Source organism: Leopardus geoffroyi, chromosome B4, assembly GCF_018350155.1.
Source record: "Leopardus geoffroyi isolate Oge1 chromosome B4, O.geoffroyi_Oge1_pat1.0, whole genome shotgun sequence".
NCBI classification, from domain to species: Eukaryota; Metazoa; Chordata; class Mammalia; order Carnivora; family Felidae; genus Leopardus; species Leopardus geoffroyi.
This window is the reverse complement of record NC_059341.1, coordinates 46,940,649-46,964,032: the sequence shown is the minus strand read 5'-3', so window position 1 is coordinate 46,964,032 and position 23,384 is coordinate 46,940,649. Positions and strand designations below refer to the sequence as shown.

The 23,384-nt window shown below is 45.3% G+C and overlaps 1 protein-coding gene across 1 annotated transcript; it reads right to left on the bottom strand.

Moving 5' to 3' along the window:
• Positions 1–1,207: 1,207 nt before the first annotated feature.
• On the bottom strand, positions 1,208–22,128 carry EMP1 (epithelial membrane protein 1). Its single transcript, XM_045465227.1, has 5 exons — positions 21,942–22,128; positions 6,393–6,505; positions 4,690–4,786; positions 4,435–4,575; positions 1,208–3,496 (listed from the first exon to the last, which is right to left on the bottom strand). Exons 2-5 carry the CDS (start codon positions 6,468–6,470, stop codon positions 3,330–3,332), a joined length of 483 nt encoding a protein of 160 aa, XP_045321183.1. The 5' UTR covers positions 6,471–6,505; positions 21,942–22,128; the 3' UTR covers positions 1,208–3,329.
• Between the last annotated feature and the right edge of the window lie 1,256 nt (positions 22,129–23,384).

The window sequence follows — 23,384 nt, the reverse complement described above, 5'->3', positions numbered from 1 at the left end:
CTGGGTGGCTCAGTCGGTTAAGCGTCCGACTTCGGGCTCTGGGCTGATGGCTCGGAGCCTGGAGCCTGCTTCCGATTCTGTGTCTCCCTCTCTCTCTGCCCCTCCCCCATTCATGCTCTGTCTCTCTCTGTCTCAAAAATAAATAAACATTAAAAAAAATTTTTTTTAAATAAATAAATTTACACACACACACACACACACACACACACATCCTATTGGTTGTTTTTTCTGGAGAATCCTGAATAATACACTCCCATTCATCATCCAGGTCTTTGAGGTGGAAGATTTCATCTTGGCAGAAAAGTTCTGAAAGCTTATTGGAGATTCTGATTAAAGATCTGGAGAAGGAAGGGGAAAAAAAGGATGCTCTGGAGGTCTGATCCACGGCGAGGCAAATGACATGAGGGAAAGAATGCTAGGGGGAGCTAAGGGAGAGAAATAGCCTCTTATAATAGTATCCCAGAAATAATCTAAGAAATTACATAGGTCTCTGAGAGAGTATTAATAATCAATGCGCTTTGATTAATTGACTTGAAGATATGTTGAAGTTGCATTTTCAGGTTCCATCGTGTATGCTTTCTGGGTATTCCTTGTGTTGTTACCTCATCCAAAACCGCAGGGGACTGGCAGAGTGCCTACTCCACATTAAAACCATTTGTATGATATGGGTATTGACATGATGCTAGGGTATACAGTATCTACTCTGCTTTTCCACTGTTAATTCCAGTCTTTATTATTCACAGAGAGCAGTAAAGCTTTCCTTTTCTCATCTGGCTCCTACAGATATGCCCCAGTTTATGCAATGAATGGGTTTCTGCAAAGGTATGTATGTGATGCTTATCTTTGTGAATTGCTTTATATTTTGAAGACACGTTAGACGAATTGTGTTTCAAAGAAACTTTATGAGTATCTCACTTCTTAATGTCATAAGTCATTCTGATTCAAGATCATAACATCTCTCTAATGTATTAGCTTACAAAATTCTGGTTTTTGCTTTAAGAGGTTTAATTAAAGCAAGATAAAACTACCTAATAAGGTTCACTTGCTGAGTTACTGTAGAAATGCCTAATGTATTACCAGAAGGTAACTTAATGTCTCCAATAAATGCCAAGTTGTCCAAACCACACTGACTGACAACTTAATTAGGTATAAATGTCATGATTATTCTTCATCTCTTGCATTTTTTAGGAAGAAAACATTCACACGGTGAAGGGAATCAGAATCTATTTTTATATCCCTAGGGTTATAAACATTTGTATCAAAATATTTACAATTATAGTATATGAAATATCAATCTATTGAAGAAGAAGCCAAATACAGTACTAGAACAACCCACCAAAGTAATGCAAATTACATGAGACGTAAATGTCACAGAAATAAAGTAAAAGACAAGGCAATACATGGTTCACTCCAGTCATAGTTCGACTTTCCAACCTAATGCAAGTATCTCTTTTGGGTATATCTGATATGTAAGTGTGTTTCTGCACATAAGACAGCCTTCTATAATCATGTGATGATTAAGTCACAATTAAAAAGGTCATCGTCCCGCAGTTTTGGCTTGCCGTCCCTCTACTCCCAGCCAAGATAATCTGGTGGCCTGCCCTCAATACTCCCTTAACCAGAATGAACACAGAGAAATATACTTAGAGTCCTTGTACATAAATACCACTAGTCATGGCATAACAACTCCCCAAAGAGGAAAATCACGTGAGAAACGGGATAAGGAGAGAGCTGGGAGAAGGAAAGTAGGCAAGATGTCTCAGATTCTCCCTGGGCTAGATCTTCTCAGGCAATAGAGGAAATGTCTTCCTAAAACAACCCCTTTAGACAGAATCTGAGATGGCTTGAAACAGCTCCTCCAGGCCAGAGCAATGCCTGCTTAACCAGGAATAACATACTGCAACTAAGTCCTATATAGAAATGCTCCTATGGCAACAGACAGCCAGTTACCATCTGATTGGGTACCACAAGAGTTTTTGCTTTTTTTTTTTTTCCTTAAAGAAATTATCTGCCCATCACCTATATTTTTAATTATCTCATGGGAATTTTCTAACTTTCCTGGGAATGCAGGCCCTGGGTTCTTACCACGACCGAAATCTAGTATGCTTAATACTTCACAATTATATAGCACCTTTAACCCAAGGATCTATTTGGTTTTGGTTCGTGTGTGTTTTACTAAGCTTCCAGAACGGCCCTGCATCACCTGTGAAGTGGGATAGGCAGGGCCTCTGAAAGGTGACTACTCCAGGCAGAGTCAAAGCGAGAGTCACCGTTGAGCCTAGGAGTCCTGATCCCCAATGTGTGTAATTAGACAAAACATGCTCAAAAGTTATCATTGAGAGGGAGGGTAATAAATCGTGTCACAGGGAACCGTGACCCTCTCTCTCCCATCATGTACTTAAAAGAAATACTGACTGTATGGACAGGGGGTCCTAAAAACATAACCCTACTGTTGCAGTGTCCCAAAACTGCCCCTTGGTCCCATAACTTGCGTGGTACTTTCACCACTGAATTGGTCACTAGTGGCTTTACAGAATCGCCAGAAGAGCTGCTTTGGCTTTTAAGCAAGAGGCCTAGCAAAGTCCATAGCGAGAGGTCTCCATGAGGGACAGCCGCGTGAGGTCTTGTCTGAGTTCTGACCATCCCCCAGGCCTTCCACTGTGAAAAGTTCTCTTTCTTGGTTTAAGCAATCCACCAATTTGGCCTTAGGACTGTATCTCTTTCTCCCATTTTTGTCACAAATACCACTGAGTTCCACAGAGTTAAATATCTGTTCTAAAGAGGGATAATGGCTCACTGGCCATAACTCTCCTGTGGGTCCTTCAGACTGGAATGTGATGTTTTGTTTTGGGTCAGAAAGGCGGAATGGCTTCCAGGCTTAGCATATTCAACCCCAGAACAAGATCTGCTCTTGCTGGAACTTGTACCGCTATTTTAACTTGATGCAATAGGTCTGAGGACCGCAGTGCGAGACCCAGAATTCAGCCTCAGGAGTGGAGCCAGTGGTGTGGCAGCTGATGGGGCCCCAGTGTGTGTAACTGAGGACAGTTGGAGGCCAAGTGTGGTGGCTGGAGAGAGGCTCTCCTGGGGCCCGCATCAAGGGAGCAGCAGAGTACTAGCCAATTACTTTCTCCTAAGGGCAGAGGCTCCACCATAGAGAACCTCCTCAGGAATGGTTTGGATTTCGGCCTCTCCCACCCTTACTTCCCCTCCCCGCCCCCCGCCCCTCTCTTGGTTTTTCCTGCATGGCATCTTCCACTTCCCTCCCAGATTCAACGGCTTCCTTCTCCCCACCCCCACCCCCCGGATCCCCATGAATTTGTTCAGCCTTATTTCTTTCTCAGGACCAGATAGAGAATGCCAATGATGAAGCTAAAGCAGAAGCAGATCCAGGTCAGGATGAAGGAATAGCCATGGTGACTCTTCATGTAGAGGTTTCCGTAACCACTGGCATAATGATGAGTATAGATGGACACCCCGACCATAATGCACAGCCCTGCAAGGGGGGAAAAAAAGTTTAGGTTTGTTTGTTTGTTTGTTTACATTAAAACAAAGAAAAAAGATTGTATAATTTTTATTTTTTTTTTTAATTTTTTTTTAACGTTTATTTATTTTTGAGACAGAGACAGAGCATGAACGGAGGAGGGTCAGAGAGAGGGAGACACAGAATCTGAAACAGGCTCCAGGCTCTGAGCTGTCAGCCCAGAGCCCAACGCAGGGCTCGAACTCACGGACCGTGAGATCATGACCTGAGCCGAAGTCGGCCGCTTAACCGACTGAGCCACCCAGGCGCCCCGATTGTATAATTTTTAAAAGATCCTATTTCCCTCATCGGGAGGATAAAATCTGGCCATCTACCCCCAAAGTGTTGTTCTTATGATTTGCCCTGGACCAACCTCGATGGTTGTGTTGGTAAACTAGAGGTGTTTGGGCTCTCATATCTCTACTGCTCTGAGAAGCTAAAAGTGTGAAGCAAAACACAGAACTTCATGTCCTCCACTCAGCTTTCCCTTCTGGACCCCCGCGTATGTAGGCAGGCTGCCCAGGATACAAAAGAACACAGCCTCTCACCAAATTCTGTGTGTTTGGGAAGAAGGACGAAGAATAAGAACAGCACTAAGGCCATGCACTGTGGCAGTGGCTTCGGCTCTCTAAGGACCGCCAGCTTCCTGCCCTCAAGTGTCCACTGTACAAGGACTAGCGACAGGGCAGCCCCAGGAGCGCAAGGTTTAAACAATGAAGCAACTGACAGCACTCATTCCAAGCAGCGATCAGGGGTTCTCAAAAAGAGAACAAACAACCGGGGGACAAAGCTGTCCAAAGTGACTTCACTGAGCCATGTGCTTGTCTGTCTGAGTTGCCGGGAGCACCCTCGGTAAGACCCACATAAAAGCATTTCCTGCACGAATGGGAGCCCACCACTGCGATACTCACAGCACACCAGCATAGTGGCCCCCGAGAGGAAGAAGCGGTTTCCCTTCTCCATGGTGAAGAGCTGGAACACGAAGACCACGAGAGAGATGACGGAGAAGATGATGGAGAGGATCATGAAAGCCTGCACGGCCTTGAGGGCATCTGTGGACACAGGAGGAGGAGAACAAGGGTATTAGACTAACTCGTCCCGGATGGGCTGGACTTTTCTCTGATCACGCCAACCCTCAGGACCAAGCACAGCCCTTGAATACATACCTTCATTGGCATACGACAGGGTTCCATCACAGTTGCCACCCGTACAGTTTTTCCAAAGACCCACCGATGTTTTTGTATCATCTGAAACCACCCAGACCTGAAACCAAAAGGAAACAAACGGTGGTTGAAAAACTCACCCTCTGCTATAAAAGAAAAAGAAATAACAGATCAGATTTGGGCCGGGATCGAATCTTAAGCAATACACAGTACTGAGCCACATACACGGCTCAGCACCCCCATGCCTTGGTGGAAATGAGATGTGACTCAAACCGAAGTCACAAAGGTCCCAAGAGGAAAGATGGAAGAGTGTGTGGCTAAAGACAAATCACACAGCTTCTCTGGGGCCGCGTGTCAAGAAGCCGCTTTCATCTACACAGAAGAATGTCGAGGCCCCTAAAAGTAGAAGAGTGACCAAAACGTATTCCCCAAGGCTCACTGTGGTGCCAGTGTCCCTTCCCACCTGGACCAAGAAAAACCATTCTTCTTTTGAAAAACAAGCATCCACTTGTCCACACACGGCACCTGTTAGAATGAGCATTGCTGGAAGGACACGTCCAAGAATGTGTGATCACCTGCTCTTGATTCAAGAAACAGCTAGGTGCCAAGCCCTGTATTAGGAGCTGATAATTCAGACATTCAGCACTCTTGGCCTCCACTTCTGCAGTTTGAAGTCGTTCATTGGGCTTGTCGTTATTCTGAGAGACTTAGGGGCTGGTGTATAGAATGGCCAACCTGCAGTCTGGAGAAGGCCTCATGGGCGGCGATTCTGTCTTATCAGACAGAGTTGTACTTAAATTAGCCCTGCTTATGATCACACCCCCCCAATGTTAGCAAACTCTTCTATCTGAACTTTAAAGCCCATTTGTTCTTTAACTGTAACATGGACTTAGATTCTGGAACCACCGTTGGCCCATCTAGTGATGGGTGGCCTTGATTTTTGTGTGCGAGGAGCTGTCTTGTCTCTTTCTGAGAAAAGCGCAATAAAAGCAAATGTGATGCTATCGACTACCACTAGAGGTCAGAGTAGCCCAAGCTTCGGAGAGAAAAGGCTACTGCTACCTCCATATTTTTATGTTGTTTTGTTTAAGTGAGTTAATTCCGTGGAGCCAGGTTAATCACGCAAAATGCCACTTTCACGTGCTACTCTCAGCTCAGAATTTGAATGTGTCAGTCTGGCAACCACAGCTTCTCATCCTCTCTCTCCCATCTATCCTTCTAATCAAGGTTCCCAGAAGGAAGAGAAGTTCTGCTCCTGCTGCATACATGGCTGTCCTCATTGGGCCCTGAACAAAGGTTCTCCCTCAAGGAGGCAGGCGCCTCGGCTGGCTGGCTGGCTAGCGCTCCTGCCTGGAATGCGTCCCTACTCCTTCCTCGATTCATCGCCTGCCAAGAGACCCCGCCCATCTGCCCATCCTCCAAGCTCCACCTCCGGAGAAGATTCTGCTACAGACTGAAGAAGTCTCATTGTCTTCTCCAGCCCCTAGACACCTAGAGCCCTGGCTGTTGACACTGGCTTTTATCCCCCCCCCCCCCCCCCCCCGCTGTTTAATCGTTGGAAGTGCGCGTGTGTGTTTATTGTTTTCCACAACTAAACTGTATATTCACAAGGGGCAGGGGTTGTGGCTCAAACTTCTTTTGTAGTGCTTTATATAAATATCCAAATAACTTCTGGGTGAATGAATGAAAAAAAGAACGTTACTCACATTGGCAATGGTGGAGACAAACAACATGATGACAGTGGCGATGTGGACCACAAAGATACCAGCTAGTAATACCAGCATCTTGGCTTTTTGATGCTTCAAGAGCGAAGAGAATTCTGAAAAGACAGAAGGTAAAGGAGGGAAAAAAGGTTACTGTCAGTTTCAGGAAGATGATTCAGCTTTCCCACATGCGTGGACTATCTGCTAAAGTCAGGAGGAGCTGCAATAAAAACCATCACAATTTCATTATAAATTCCTAGAAACATCTTATTAACCTAGTTTCCTAAGTGCCTATTCGTCTGCTTACATACACCTCAATATAAACATAATTCCGCTTCTCAAGGATTTATATACTCCTCTCTCTAATACAGCCTGTTTCAAAAAAGAAAAGCCCACATTTTATCACCGTTGGCGTTTTATCTCGTTTGTGGTGTAAGCACCAAAAGGTAAAACTTGGATTTTTAAAAGGCCTTTTCACAGTTGTAATTTCCAGGTCTCTGTGCAACGATGTCATATAAATTTCCATTTTCCACTGAGGAAGGGTCCGTGCCTCTATCAAGCTGCTCACCCAGTGATATTAATAGAAGTGGATTCCTTCTACAGAACAGCAGCTATTACTATGCCCAGAGACTGAATAGGCCACTAATTTGATCCCGGGTGAGCTATAAAATGTGAGAGCCACAACTTCTGTTATTATAATGTTGTTTGGTATTCAATAATTATAACAACCTAATTACAGTTTAATGGTCTGATCACCTACTGATTGAACATTTCAGATTTGTGTTACTGCACCTGAGCCTTTGGGCTGTGTGTGGCTCATGGTAGGGACTCTGCTATTTGTCTAGGGCACAGTGCTGTATTTCTGTTGATGCACGATGTCGATTCTGGGGCTTTAGAAGCATGCAGCCTGAAACACCACTAAAGGTGCCATCTATTTGTGCGTGACATTTACACAAAGTCCAATCCTTCAGGACCCAATGGAGAAGACAGGCAAATGCATAACTCACGTGCTAGGAGGACTGGGAAGTAATATGCATTAAGAATGGGTATGGATAACAAAAGCGTTCAGCCATAATCTCCGCAGAGGAGAAAAAGGGAGCCCACTGATCATAAAGAAAATACGCAGGATGCACATGGGAGTGGCTATTCTGATTTATGTCAGCTGCGGAGGGAGTGCTTTATCATGCCCACAATAGTTACGATGCCGTATAGGCTCAAGGGACTTCAAAAGGAAAGGGCTGGAGGTTATTCACAGCAGAGTGGATATGTGGATGTCCCCACCTAGGAGGAGATGGCTGTGCACATCCTGCAATTGTCCTGCTTCTCTCTCTCACTCCACCTAATTTAATTGAAGCTTTGAGCGTGCTTGAGCCACTTTCCTGCTGTCCCAGGTATTTCGTGGCCAGCACTGATGCTATCGTCCCAACACTTCAGGTGCCTTTTATCTCCTCTCACTTTCCTCATCAGTACTCAAAGTCTAGAATGTTCTAAAACAAGCGAACAAACAAACAAAACCCCACAAAGTCTAGAATGTTCTAATGTAACTGAGGGAGACTTGCTCTTTACAGGCCAGGAATGAGAGGCAGACGCTGGCTTCCCCTCCGTGTATCCCAACTGTCTCCAGCAACCCCTGCCTTCCTTCCCAATCCCAACACTTCCCTTCAACCCAGACTACTTTGTAGGAATGTGTCCAATTTCACTGTGAATGACAAAAATCATGAAGTTTATCCTGCCGCTTCAGGGGAGAGCTTGGAGCTTTCATGCCTGCTATTAATAATCTTCCTACACATTCAAATTTATTTTTGCTTGTCGCAGGTTCGTGCATACCTCCGCAATTTTCTGCTTGACTTTAATGCACAGTGAAAAGAGGTTTCCAAATTAAACAGGTGGAATTAGAATCATATAAGATCACTTGATCTTTCAGTCTCAGTCTCCTCTGGGGGCTGCAATGTTAATTATACAGGGGGGACAGGAGGGTTAAACTGGATCATGAAAGTAAAACTAGCCCAGTGCCTGCCACATGGCAGGTGCTAATAGGGTGGCTTTGGTTGTGGCTATTAGTATTCCTATTATTAGTCTATGAAACTGAGAGTGGCTGTTGCCAATATAACCAGTCAGTCACTAGGCTGCCCTATGAGAAGTACAAGTAGTAGGATATCTGCTATGTACATCACAAGGCAGTGTGTACAGATCATTTTGGGCTCTTAGAAATTGTCATTATGCCTAATACCTGCCCTGTGAGTGGGGAGACCACTAAGAACACACCCTCAGGAATCAGAAGGAGAAAGCTCACTCTTCTCAGCCCTGTCTGGACCATCCTCCTGACACCCCCAAAGTTCACACCATCCTTGGATCCTGATCTTGACCTTCATGGGGAAAGGAAATGGCTGACTTCAGGGGATTACAAATTATTACATAACGAGTCATATGTTTAATCCTCCTTGGGCTCTATAAATGCTTTTTTTATTCCTTTGGCTTCTAATTGACAAACACTCTCCTCCTAAAAGTGGGAAAAGATTGAGGGGCCAAGAACAGAATACAGTACACCAAATGAGGCTTCTTAAACGAGGTGGAGGAAACATCGCGAGTTCCCTGCCTTGCCTGCTGTTGGGAACTCAGTAGAAATTTCTGCCCCCTTGGGTTGCTATGTAACCCTCCGAAGGAAGTCTGATTCCTTTCATCCCTGCTCAGCTTACACTCTCCATTTTGATGACTTGAACATTATTGCATTCCATACACCCTCCTCCTACTGCACATCCACCTCAGCCCACCCAACTTACCCCTCAGCCTCGTGATCTCTCTGCTGATCTGGAGGGTAATGGCCTTATGAAGGAGAGGTCCTATAGTGCCCTGTCGTGTGGTGTTCCCTTTCCCCAGGGCCTGGTACCTTCCCTTGTGTTTTGTGTGTGCTCTGCTGTTTTTTCCTGGCTGCTTTAACCTTCAGGCCAGTCATCTGCAGATGCTCTCTTTGCCTGCTGTAAGCATTGTTTGCTCCCTGGACTGAACGTGGTGTGATTTAACTAGGTGTGCTCTGGTCTGCTTGTGAAATGAGACCTGTAGCCACTGCCACCAGAACCAAGGCTGGATCTCACTCCTGATCTAAGCCAAAGCCCCACCTGATCATTATTTCCCTGCCTGTGCAAGCCGGAGGGGTGGGTGGGGGAATCAAGCAAAGAAGTGACTCTCTTTCATCTTAGATTCCTGTGATCGTGCCACATCTATCCGCTGAGGAAAGGAGCAAAACGTCTTGAATTAGCAAGAGTGCTTAGTGTATAGAACACATAATTTCCTCTGCTTTTGGATGCTGTATCCAACCAGAAGTAAGGGGTATTTAGCTGGAGATAGCACATAATACATATAACTTCTCCATCTTTTCACTGCCCCCAATTCGTCAGGTTTTATTAGTGTCATCCACTGTCAGCTTAGGAGGGCTTCCATTGTTTTCAGTGGCCCTCTGTAACACATTTGGAAACAGAATAAACTATCTTCTTAAATTTCTCATCTGGATTGTTCCTAGTCACCCAGTCCCTATACTAGAGTATCCCCAGCAGAGAAACCCTCACCCAGAGGTGAGGTGGCAGAGGAAATCTTGATATGTTCATAGACAACCATTCTACAAATGGGTGAATGTCTGGAGATCTAATAGCAGAGCAGAATGGGAATAAATAACAGAAGTTCTCATGCTCTTAAACCTTCCGCCCACCCTCTATCAGCAGTGCAGCTTGCAAGGAGACTCATTCCCTACCCTGGTATGTATCTCACTTCATACAAAAGCACTGAAAAGAAACCATTTCTGAATATCCATATCATTGGAAGTATTGACTGTAACAACTTTTTTCCTTGGCAGTTGGTTTCACTAAAACAATAATTGGCTTCTGCCTCAGACCTCTCTAAAATGCTTTGGATGGCACTCTCCAGTGGAAAGCATACTCTTAGTCACAGCTGGGCAGCTCAAACCAGGAAGTACAAAATAACAGCATTGCAATTCTAAATAACTAGGTGCAATGCCTAACCTTCAGAGCATTTGGTGCATTGGCAGCCCCAAAGTTTGTCAGTTGGTTGTTGGGGACTCCCATAACATTATTTATGGTACTTAAACCTAAGCCAACAGAGCTAGTGCACTCACTGTGTTCTTAAAGGCTAGGACATCCACTGACTGTTCTATGTGAGTTGCAAGGAACATATTTCTCCACTCATCACTGTAAGCAGAGTAGGATTTCTTGAGACAGGGGTGCTCAGGGATATGATTGGGCTGAGCAGGAAACTGAGAAAAGCATGGGAGGCATGCATTGTGACTCTAGAGAGAAGTTGAGTATTAAAAGAAAAGGAAGTTTGAGACTTAGAGCCACACAGCAGCTCTCTCTCCTTTTCTCCCAAACACACAGACCAGCCAGTTCCCTTTCCACCACCGCCATCTTTTATTCCTGACCATGCTTCCCCTTTTCTTCTCAAATTGCCCAGCCCACACAGGAGCGGCAGTCTTTTTATGCTCCTAGTCCCAATGCAAATCTCACAACACTCACCATTCTAGGTTTGCATTAAGTTCTTTGCTAAAAGAAAATTATCACAGTTAGTGGAAATGACCTTGAGAATTACAAATTCTATAAGATAATTGGAGCTCTAAATGACTACCTAAAGGTGGGGTGGGGGGAGGGGGGATAACTGTCCTCTCCAGGTTGTCTCCATCCACTTAAATCTTTATTGGTTTCTTGCCTTCCTTTTATGCCCTCCAACTCCCAAAAAATATGAAAGAATCAAAGGAACATAGCTATTGAGACTGCTTTGCCTTAATTTTTAGGATGCTCTGACCACGAGAAACAAATCAGGCTCCTACGGGCACCTTTCCTTTTCTGATGGGTACGTAATACTGCAGAGACTTTGAGAATAATTGACTTCTAAAGATACAGAAGAGGAGTTTAGATGTTGGTAATTTGGCTCCATGGTTGTTAAGCTAGGGTCAGATAAGTTCTTCCCAACACAGAGTATGTGTATTTATTGAACTGCCACCACCAGAGTCTGGGGGATTCAGTTCTTTAAGGGTGGTGGTCTAAGTCACAATAACTGGGAGCCACACAATAGAATAGGACAATGAAAAACCCACTCTTCCAGCAAAGGAAGTGGTGGAAATCCTGGGCTTCAATCACTGAAGAACTGGCCAGAGCCTGGGGGGTACAACATAATCAGAAATGGGGGTGGAGGGTGGGGAGGTCGGAGGCTATGTGAGCAGAGAGGGAGTCGCACAGAGGTCAAATGTCCCCGATTCATTTGAGAGTGAGTGAGATTCTCCTGGACAAAGACACAGGGAGGCATCCTTTACCAGATGGTGCAAGAGAGCTTTCTGAGAACATGTGAATCAGCTGCTTAGCTCGAAGACAGCTTGGTCATTTTCCTGACAGCCTTGTATAACCCAAGCTTCTCTGGGGAGAAGGGAGAAATCATGGCCAGCTGCCAAATTCCCCATCTCTCCTTCCTTTCATCCCAATTTTATAGCTCAGAAAACCACAGTCAGGTCATGGGTTCTTCCTCCATTATTTATCCCTCATCCACCCCTTACTTTCTGTTCGCCTTGTCCTTGCCCAGTTCAGATCCTAACCTGGACCACGGCATCAGCCTCTCTGGTGGTCCTCCTTCTGAGCTCTTCCTTCTCTGCTGTACCCTTTATGCCACTTCTTTATCTGACCTTGTCACTCCTCTGCTCAAAATCCTCCAAGCACCTCACCACCCCCTCCACCGACCACTGGAAAAGAGGCTCCAAACGCCTTACTCCGGCCCTGGGAATCCTGAGGATTTGATTTCCAGAGAAAGAGCCCTGCTTTCAAGTGTACTTCCTCCAGGAACTACCTATCAAAATTTTTTCAAAGAAGCTCAAATCCTGCCTTCTCTAAGAAGCCTTCCCGGATACATAAGTCAGAAGTAGTCATTTTCCCCTACTGTGTAATAACCTTACATAGCTCTTTATTAAAACCACTAGGGGCAATCTGCCTGGTAACAAAATTACTTATGGCAATGTTTGGCTCTCTCACCCCTAAGATTCTAAGTTTCCGAAAAGAGAGTCTTGTCCATGACAGGTACCAAGTAAAGTTCCATTCAGTGAGCAAATAAATGCTATTAGGAAGGTATATACATTTACATACACATACTTTAGTCTTTTACAGTTTTTAGAAATCATTTGTACATGATTATAACTATGTATTGAGCATATTATTATATGCAAGCTCCGTGTTATATATTCCTATGTAAATACTTATGTAAACATACGAATATTTTCCTGAGTAATTTTGACATTTGAACATACAAGGGTATATATGTGTTTGTTGCCTTTTATTTAAGAGGATATAAGTGAATGCAAAGAAAATATCTTAAATTTCTAACCACTAATTTGTCCACAGATTTAACTTTTCTATCTCTTTAAGTTATAGAATCTCTAGACTGAGAAGGGGGCCTTAACATTTCTCCCTAATATATGAACCTCAGCTACAAATCCATACCATGGAACTATCTAAGTCGTGCTTAAACTCCTCCAGTCACAGGGAGCTCACTACTTGCCAAGACCCTCCCATTAGAAACGTCCTTCTGACAATGCATCAGAATCTGCTCTTGGCAACGCCTACCCCTTATCTTAGTCCTGCTCTTAATCTAAAGCTGCCTCTTCAGGGGTGTCTGGGTGGCTTAGTTGGTTAAGCATCCGATTTTGGCTCAGGTCATGATCTCACGGCTTGTGAGTTCGAACCCCGTGTCAGCACAGAGCCTGGAACCTGCTTCAGATTCTACGTCTCCCTCTCTCTCTGCTGCCACCCTGCCCTCTCTTTCTCTCTCTCAAAAATAAATAAACACTAAGAAAAATTTTTTTAACAAAATAAAAAATAAAGCTGCCTCCAGGCATTCTCTAGAATGGTCACCTTTGAAGCAGCACTTCCTTGCTATCAAAGAAGTAACCAAAGGACATCACCGTAGATCCCTAAACCTCAATCATGTCATAATACAGTCTGGATTTTATTCGACTTTAGACACGACTCTGTCTTTTCATTGGATTATGTTTTCCTGATTGTGAAATCTCCGTGCCTTTCTGGGTAACTGTAAACTTTGAAGAAAGCTTTCTCACACCATCTGACCAAAGACGTGGTACTTCCTGCGAGGCACGAGAAAAGATGAAAGATGAAGCTGCCCCTGATCACATGATTTCCCTGAGTCAGCCTCTATCTCTGCGCCACCTCCCTTAGCGTGACACCCAACGGTGGCTGCTTGCTGCTCCTCCGTAAGGACACTGTGTAGAGTGGCAACACCAAGCCTTTCTATCCTCCTCAGGATCATTCTGCTTTGGTTGGTTTGTTTTTGATGTGTTTGTGTCCCATCGAGGATCATTTGGGTTGGCAAAGTGGATGTCCATTTAACACAACAGCAGGAAAGGAAACACTCTCTTTTGGGAGCAGTCGGAGAGGATGTGTCCGGAGGAGGAAAAGGCTGGGATTAAAAGCAGGTTGAGTGGATGAGACCTTAGATGAGCTTTTCTGGCCATTGTTATTGTTGTTTTATGTCAAGCGTACTTTCCATTCTAAATATTGTTTTTACGTAGGGGTGGGAGAGGGCGGTGTTAATTTCTCCGTGGGAAACATGTGGAGAGAAAGGATCCCAAAGGGCCATTTCCTCCTGCCTCTGGATGTCTGATGTTCAGTGTGGAAGGAAAGAATTTCAGGTTGTATCTCACTATAGCTACATCATCACGGGGCCTGATGTTTTTACATGCAGAGCAGCTTATGACCAGGAGAAACATCAGGAATCAAGCTGCAAAACTACATGCTCTAGGGGAAACAACTATTTTTTCATGGTCCTGGAGGAAAGGGGGCTCCATCTCCCAAACGTGGTCTATCGATAATAAATGGGGGTTATGAGAGAAAGAGTAGTGTTTTAACTGACCTTGGTATAAACTAGCACAAACTCTCGCATAGTTAGGGATGAAGAACCAGGGGGTGGGGGCGGGGGAACAAGCATGGTATTGAAAAAAAAAGGAAGGAGAAAAGAAGAAAGAAAGAAGGAAGAAAGGAAGAAAGAAGGAAAGAAGGAAGAAAGGGAAAAAGAAAGAAAGAAAGAAAGAAAGAAAGAAAGAAAGAAAGAGAAAGAAAGAAGAAGGAAGGAAGGAAGAAGGAAAGAAGGAAGAAAGGGAAAAAGAAAGAAAGAAAGACAGAAAGAAGGAAGAAAAAGAAAGAAAGAAAGAAGGAAGAAAAAGAAAGAAAGAAGAAAAGAAGGAAGAGAAAGAAAGAAAGAAAGAAAGAAAGAAAGAAAGAAAGAAAGAAAGAAAAAGGAAGGAAGGAAGGAAGGAAGGAAGGAAGGAAGGAAGAAGGAAAGAAGGAAGAAAGGGAAAAAGAAAGAAAGAAAGAAGGAAGAAAAAAAGAAAGAAAGAAAGAGAGAAGAAGGAAGAAAAAGAAAGAAAGAAAGAAAGAAAGAAAGAAAGAAAGAAAAAAGGAAGGAAGGAAGGAAGAAGGAAAGAAGGAAGAAAGGGAAAAAGAAAGAAAGAAAGACAGAAAGAAGGAAGAAAAAGAAAGAAAGAAAGAAGGAAGAAAAAGAAAGAAAGAAGAAAAGAAGGAAGAGAAAGAAAGAAAGAAAGAAAGAAAAAGGAAGGAAGGAAGGAAGGAAGGAAGAAGGAAAGAAGGAAGAAAGGGAAAAAGAAAGAAAGAAAGAAGGAAGAAAAAGAAAGAAAGAAAGAAAGAAGAAAAGAAGGAAGAAAAAGAAAGAAAGAAAGAAAGAAAGAAAGAAAGAAAGAAAAAAGGAAGGAAGGAAGGAAGAAGGAAAGAAGGAAGAAAGGGAAAAAGAAAGAAAGAAAGAAGAAGGAAGAAAAAGAAAGAGAAAGAAAGAAAGAAAGAAAGAAAGAAGAAAAAGAAAGAAAGAAGAAAAGAAGGAAGAGAAAGAAAGAAAGAAAGAAAGAAGACAAGGGAAGGAAGGAAGGAAGGAAGGAAAGAAGGAAGGAAAAAGGCAAGCACCTATTAGAAAACCAAAATCTCCAACAAATTCTGCCTCTAACTTCTGACTTTGGGAAAATCACATCACCTCTCTGGTCGGTGCCTCCTACAGAGAAAGAGTATGCGGTGATGAAGAACATGGGCTCCAGGTTCAAATCCTGACTCCATCACTTCTGTTTTTAACTTCAGTTTTGTGGAGGTATAATTAACATGAAATTGTAAGACATGTAGAGTATACATTGCAGTGGTTTGTTGACTGCAGCACTTCTTAACCGTGATCTGTAGACCTCAGAGGGCTAGCGTGAGGATTGAGGGGCTCGTGCCTGACAGAGCAAAGGCTAGATGGTTGTTGGGGATTCTTTTTGTTCCTTTGCGTGAGATGAGAGGCTCAGGCCGGCCAAATGGACTTTCAACTTCTCTGGCAGAATCCAAGGGCTGACGACTATGCTAAAAACAAACAAGTAGCATGAATCTTGCTTTCGCAGATGCTCCCAAGGAGAATAGGCTCTCTCTCTCTCTCTCTCTCATTTCCTCTTGTCCTCCTTTGTGTCCAAGCAGGGGGTGGATCTGGCAACATCTGCAAAGGCTCAGGCCAGACCTGGGCTGTGATGCGGGGACCAGCCCACGCCCCCAGACCACAGCTGGCCAGGCCGCTGGGGCGACGGCCCCCAGGGTGAGGACAGAAGCTGCGGTTGTCTTCTGCTTCTGACAAAAGAGGAGTGTCCTGGCCACCAGAATGTCTTTGAGGGAGAGGTTGCCAAGACAATAACTAGGGTCTGGGAAGAAAATCAAGGTGTGGCCCAGCCCAGGGGCACTTGGGCGGGTCGACAGTAGGTGGCGGCAACATGCTACAACCAGCAAAGCGGCCTGGAGAGCCCGCAGGGCCGGGAGGGAGGCCACCAGAGGCAAGTGTGCTGGGGGGAGAGACACAGGCCTCCTTACTCTTTGTGAGAGCGCTTGTTTAGAGGTGTAGAGGTTCTTTAGTCCAGTCCCTGAACCAAGGAGAAAATGCACCTTCCCCGGAGCTAAACCAGAACGGGGAACTGAAACCCACCGTCTCGCACCCTCCAGGCCGGGCCTCCTCCATTCCAGCATGATCTTCTCTCTCCCGTGTTTGTCTCAGGGTTCGGCAGACGTTCTAGACCTCCTACCATAGCTACCCTTCGCTCTGTTCCTTCCACCACCTCCTGGTTCATCAGAGGGTCAGCAGTGCCCCCTCAAAACAGTGCCGGGGGCAGCTGCTTCTTCCTGTCATGTTGCTAAGGAGGCCCACAGCAGAGCCACCAAAAGTCCCAGACCAGATCCCCACACTGCAAGCCCTAAGACACGCTTCCAACGTTCCATCCTGGCCCCCACCCACAGCACAAGCGTCCCTTCTCCACCAAAGCCACATCCGGCAAAGGGAAGCCGGGACGCAGCACCCACCAGCCTAACTCACCGGTCCAGGATACCAAACCTCTCTCCAGTTCCCCATCTCCAGCACCCCCGCCCCCAAGGAGGGGCCTTTGATTATTTGAGAGAAGTCAAAGTATCAAGGACTTCATTTTGCTCTTAGCTCTGATCGGAGCCTTCTGAAAAGAGGAAAAACATCAAGGGAGATCACTGCCCTGTTGGCATAAATTTTCAGTGGAAATTCAAATGACACCAAGGATGTATTGACCAACATTTGTAGCTTGGGCAACAAAGGTTCTTCACAGGGGACAAAGAACACAATATTTGACCCTGAGGAATGTTCAGAAACATTGAAGGGGGGGGGGGAGGTGTTCCCCAGACAAGAAGGGAAGGAAATAGGGTGGGATCCTCCCCGCACTTCTCCCTGTCTTTCTCTTTCCGTGGCGCTCTTTCTCCCTCTTCTAGAACTGTCCAGTGGCACTTCTTCTTCTCCCTCAACACACAAGCCTAAGGAAACACCTGCCTTTGCACCGCTCCCCCTTCCTCCTCTACGACTGTTCTGTTCGACTATTTGAATTTGAAAATTCTAAGATTCGCTCTCGTCCACACCTTTACCACCACACCCTCACGCGGCAGGGTCCCCCTCCCAGACAAGAGGGTGGAGCTCCTTTCCCAGGACCAGCTCAGTTTCTTCCTAAACCTGGTTTGGTTACTGGTGAATCCTTTTTTGTTGTCAGTGTCTTAACAGGCTTCTATGGTCTGCCTCTTCTCATCTGAGCTGGCGCCCTTTGTGGGTAATCAGTCAAACCTCTTCCTTTTCTTCCAAGAGCTGGGTGAATCATTACTATCTGATGACAGGGCGAAAGGAATCTCAGAGCAGATGAGCCCAGGAGGCTGCCTGGACCCTCAACCTTGTGTAGAATGCCCTGCGATGCAACACAATGCCTCAGTTAACTTTTCTCCCAACTTTTATGGATTGAACTATCAGCATGAGCCAAGGGATCCCTCAAAACGGGATGATAAGACCTTAGAACAATAAAATTTCAGAGCCACAGGGAGGCCGTGGAAACCATCAAGCTCTGTTCCCTCCATGAAGAAGACAAGTGACTTGCCCATGGTCACAGGACAGAGTGGGGACCAGACCACAACCCTCCCTCCCCTGTTCAGCCATGTTGCATCTGCCCCGAGATTCTTACCACCACTTTCAACCTATGTCTGTGTTCTCAATTTTAACTACCCCATTTGAGGGAAGAATTCGTGAAACAGACTCAGGAAATACGAAAGCTGCCACATCCACATCAAGTCAATGGCACCAAGAGCAGAGGAGTCCATTTTAGTTCCTGGGAAATGCCCATTTCCAGAACAGGGGAGAAAATGCTGACCCAAATATTTCTTCAAAGGAAGAGAGAGAAACAGAGATTGCCACAAGGGTTTGTACTTTTATCTTTATGCTTCAGTGTCAGTGGATCTCTCAGTTAAATTGCAAGAAATTATTTCAGGGCACCAGGGACTGAAGTACCACAAAAAGTGGTCTCAAGACATATGTGTTTGGGGGTGGGGTATTGTGAATTCGAGCAATCAAGGCTCCCTTGATCACTGAACAGAAATCCGGGATCATCTAAGCAGAACTGGGAAGAGTCTTGGAAAAGAGAATTTCACGGTCAGAAACTTTCAGATCTACCCTGGCTAAAGGTTATGAGCTCTTCTCCAGGACTGACATCCATTGTGCTGGCCAAGCAATTAGTCTGGGGTTATAATGGATTGGCAGCGTGTTCCTGGAGCTATCATGACAGGTGGTAACAATGTAAAGGTGTGAGCTACGTGAACTATAAACCAAATTACGGGATAACCCCGGCAAGGCCAAGTTCGAAGCCTGTGCCTTTGGTATTAGATTGACTGATTTAACCATCACCTCCATAAGTAGCGACTGGGTGTGTCCCCTCTGGGTCTGTACGTCCGAGAGTCCCAAATGTCTCTGAGCTTTTGCGTTCGGCAGCCTTGGATATACTCGTGGTAAGTGAAAGAAGAAACCATATTCATGTGTTTAGAAAATGAAATCCCTCAGAATCAAATCCTGTGGGTATGGCTGACGACGTGCATAGTTGTAAAGTTTTAAAAATGCTTCCTGCTCTCTCGGAGTCTTAGGTAATAATGATAATACCAATTCGTCAAGTTTTATCCATTGAACATTAATTAAGGGTTAAGCATTTAGAGAATAAGAGTAGAGCGACAACAAAAATGGAAGAGATATTTTCTGCATGCCCAGGAACAGAGCTAGGAGCACAGTATAGAAGTTATAGAGAAGCCAATTGTGCTGAATTTAAGAAATTCTAATAATTAGAGTTGTCTGGCAAAGTGGGCGGGTGGTAGTGGGGGAGCATGGAGATTCTCACTCGGAGGTAGTGAGCACCCCTATTCTGGAAATTTTAAGGAAATGTAAAGTGGCCATCTGTCCAAGGTGGTGTAAAAATAGGATTTCTGCATATGGTGGAGAATGAATGAATTGATCCTCAGACTGAGAATCTCCCTCAAACTGAGAATTTGATGAACAAAATTAAAGACAAAGTGTAACTAAATTTGCCTTGTGCCCTTTTCTATGGCCATTTGTCAGATATACTTCCTACCGGGCTCTGAGGAGTCTACAGGAAAACATTTTGCTTCATCTATAAGCCTTCTGGGTCGCTGACTGCTGTCTCTCCATTGACCCCTGTGCATCTGGCATGAACCAACCCCCCACTGCACCCTCCACACCAAGCCAAGAGGGTCTGCATCCCAGGGTGGTCTTTATGGAGCCCACTCACAAGGCCCCCTGGAGTCTGGATGGCCCCTGGGAACTGGATAGGCCTAAGCTGGTCTCAGAGGGAAGCAGGAAGAGTTGAGAAAGTCACAGTAAGTTTTTCTAGCGGCCAGTAGAAGGGATGCCTTTCCTTTCCTCAGAGATGTGCCCTGTAGTCCTGGGAAGTAGCCAGCATCTGTTCTGGGATGTGATCTGCTCTGGGTTGGCCCTTGATGGCCTTGTGCCAACTCTCAGGACAGTTTAGTGCCCTCAAACAATGTAAAATCTGGGGGGTCCTCTGACCAGGATGCCAGACCGGATGTCCTGAAGCCCTCCAGACAGCACTCCACCCCCGCCCCATTCTTCAGAGTCTGTGGTGGAATTCAATCCGACTCTGAGGGTGGGAGGCTGCAGGGGGAAAAAAATAACCCTCACATTTCAGTATTTTCAAAGACTTAGAGCTGAAATCCAGAAACACTCCTGCAGCTAGGGAGCTCCCTCACTACTTAGAGGCAGTGGGAAAGGCAAGAATTAGAACAGCATTTCAACAATTGCCCTAAAACGCCAGGAAATAACATACAGCGTATTTTCTCACTGCTAGAACTACAGTGTAATGTGAAATGCACACACAAAAAAAATGCAATTCGTGATGGTCGACACTCCCAGATTTGTCAGTATTTTCTATGTGCTGACTGGATAAATATTGCTTATAGCTTTAAGTTGCACAGAACTACAAGAAGATTCATGCTGGATTCATAGAATACCATTACTATCAACTTAATAATGGCTTCCTTGAATCCACATCCATGTAATCTGGAAATAATAAACATTTTAAGCAAATGTGGGAGTTCCCTGCAGCTTGAAAAGTTTCCCTTGCACTTAGTTAATCATCCCCTCGAGGGCAGTTTTACGAGGCGCCTTGTCTGTACAATGTACACAGGCTGATTGCATTGAAATGGTCTCTTCCAACGAATTGCATTTCTAAAGGAAAAGCCTAATTTCGTCTGACAAGCTGAATCCTGTCATTTTCCTCATCTTGTTTATGTGGAGGAAAAATAAAACCAGTATCTATGTTGAAATGGGCCACACCTAGGCCAAAATGCTAACTTAAAAATAAAACAAATCAGGGGCGCCTGGGTGGGCTCAGTCAGTTAAGCGTCTGACTTTGGCTCAGGTCATGATCTCACGGTTCATGGGTTCGAGCCCTGCATTGGGCTCTGTGCTGACAGCTCAGAGCCTGGAGCCTGCTTCGGGTTCTGTGTCTCCCTCTCTCTGCCCCTCCGACCCCCTCAAAAATAAATAAACATTAAAAAAAAAAAAAAAAAAAGCAAATAGAAATCACCCTTCTTCCTTTCTCCAGACTCTCTTTACCATTAATACTAGTGTTTGCGTTTGCACAACCACATTCTGGAAGAGCGAGAAGATAAAATGTTCCAAAACAATCACTGCCTTCCATGCCGAAAACTTCCACATTCAGCTAAAAAAAAAAAAAAAAAAAAAAAAATCCTTTCCTTATTTCTGATAATAATGATTATTTCTCTCCACTCAGAACTAAAGTTCAGCTGTTTCTGGGGTGGAAGCACAAAGCCATTCACCATTTTTCTACACCAGATGAAGTTCCCCTGCCCCACCCTCTCCTGCAAACCCAGTTTTCCTCCCGCCTCTCCCCATCCTCTACATCTGGCCAGGAGACATGGAGCTCTGGAATCCACATCAGGCTGATTCCACCAAACGCAACTCTCCCGCATTTTCTCTGACACACCAGTTGATTCCCAACCCGCCCGCTCCCCGCCCCCCCCACCTCTCTGTTTTCTTTAAACAAACCAACCCCCTCCTCCCATCCGGTGGGGAGAAAAAACACATTTAAACAGAAGTGAATGAACAAGCTAAACGAGCAGGAGCAAATGCAACAACTAAAATAAACAGAAAAGCACGTATCTACCTATCATCCAAAAGAGACCAGCAAACAACCAAGAGAAACAACCCAAATCCTGAAGCAATTGAATCCAAACGGACAAACTGGAAAGCATCTGGCAAGTCGGTGTGCCCTTTCGAAGGCATGTAGTGTTTCCCCATGAAGAATGCCCTGTCCTGGCGTGTTCCAAAATCCCTGCTCCCTCCACATTTCAGAGCAAGGACCCAGTTACTGCAAAACATAATCACAGCCCAGTCCCGCGGACTTACCCCCCACCCTCTACCCCGGGTCCCCCAAGCTCCCAGTCAAAAGGCATTTTTCTGAACCTTATGGAAAAAGTTGTCTCAGCATCCACTTTCAGCCAGATGTTTCAAAGAGTTCAATTCCGAGACTCATAGACAAATAGCTACAGGGAAAAAGAAAACGCGGAGCTTAGGTGACGAGGTCAGAAGAAGGAGAGCAGAGAAGGAAAGAAAGTTTGCCAAGCTTCCCCGCAGCGCTGGAAGCTGTCCTACCTGAGGGTCCTGAGCGACGGAGGCGCCCTGAGGAGCTGGTGGCTGCCTGGTTCGCTCTTCTGAAGGTATGTGACCACAGTGTGGGGAGGGACCTGCCTCCCGAGGTTATAAGTTTCCAGCGCTAGTGTGCTGGGGTGTGTGATGGGCGGTTTCTTTTCACTGCGTTTTAAAGGAGTTTCTATGAATCAGTCTGCCTTTAAAAAAAAAAAAAAAAAAAAAAAAAAAGATTTGTTGGTAAGCTACGCCCTGCTAGGTTGGCAGTTGGTCAAGAGAGGCTGGGAGTGAGCCATCAATTCAAAGAAGCCTGTTTAGGCTCCCTCTGACTCACACACACACAGACCACAGTGGAAAAAGGAGTGACATTGCTTCAAATGAGTACTAGGAGTCACACAAATAGATCTATTTACCGAAGCCCGTTCCTCCTCACCAAAAAGGAGACACGGTTACCATGGGCATAGGCAAACACAACTTATCTGTCCAAATGTACATCTGGGGAGGAGGGGGCGAGGGAACAGGACAGAGCCCTGCCCGTTGAAATCCTCGCTAATCATCAAAGGAGATTCCCATTCCTCCTCCTCTGCCTCATGCATCCGGGTTGCCAGCCATCAGAAATGATCAGATTCAGTTCCTACTTGCTTCCCTGCCTGACTTAGGTGCACCGTCCTAGGGACAGCTGTCCTGGGAACCAGAACAGGACACAACGCGAGCCCTCGTAATGCCTCTGAATGATGGAGCACTGCTTCAACAGCAGACTGGTCTCTAATTACGCTGTGTGAATGAATGCCCATGTGGACTCTTCACATTCAGGAGCAAGTCCTCTAGTTAAGAACTTTGCTCTCTGATCTCCATGTAATAATCATCTGGACCTTGCTCTGCAGTTGAGCTTCGCAGGGAGGGGCCCTGGAAGTCACTTGGTCCTATAGCCAAGGCATTCCACTGGAGAGGAGAACTCAGATGCCAGAGTGCAAGCCCAGCTCTCCACTTACTGGCTGTGTGGCTGTGGATAAATCGGCCTCCCCAGGCCTGTTTCCTTGTGCATCAGATGGGGGCAGAAGGTACCCATTTCACAGAGCTGCAGTGAGAAATAACACGGAGAGAGCTTATAATAATGCTCGGCACCTAGTTGAGCACTCAGTAAATGTTAACTATGGTTATTGGACTGAAGGAGAAACTCAGGCCCAGAGAGGTGATGTGACATATCCAAGGAGCCACCATAAATTATTAGCTGCAGCTTGGATCCAAGTCTGCCACATCCAGGCAACTCTATTTCTGTTCCCTGTTGCATCGTGACAACCTATTTTAATTTTAATCCAAATTATTCTTTTACAGTTATGCATTTATTCAACCGATATATCTGCACGTTGCCACGCATGAGGCACTGTTCAGAGCTCTGGGTCACAGATGTGAGCAAGATCCCTACCCTCTTGGGACTTCTATTCCATG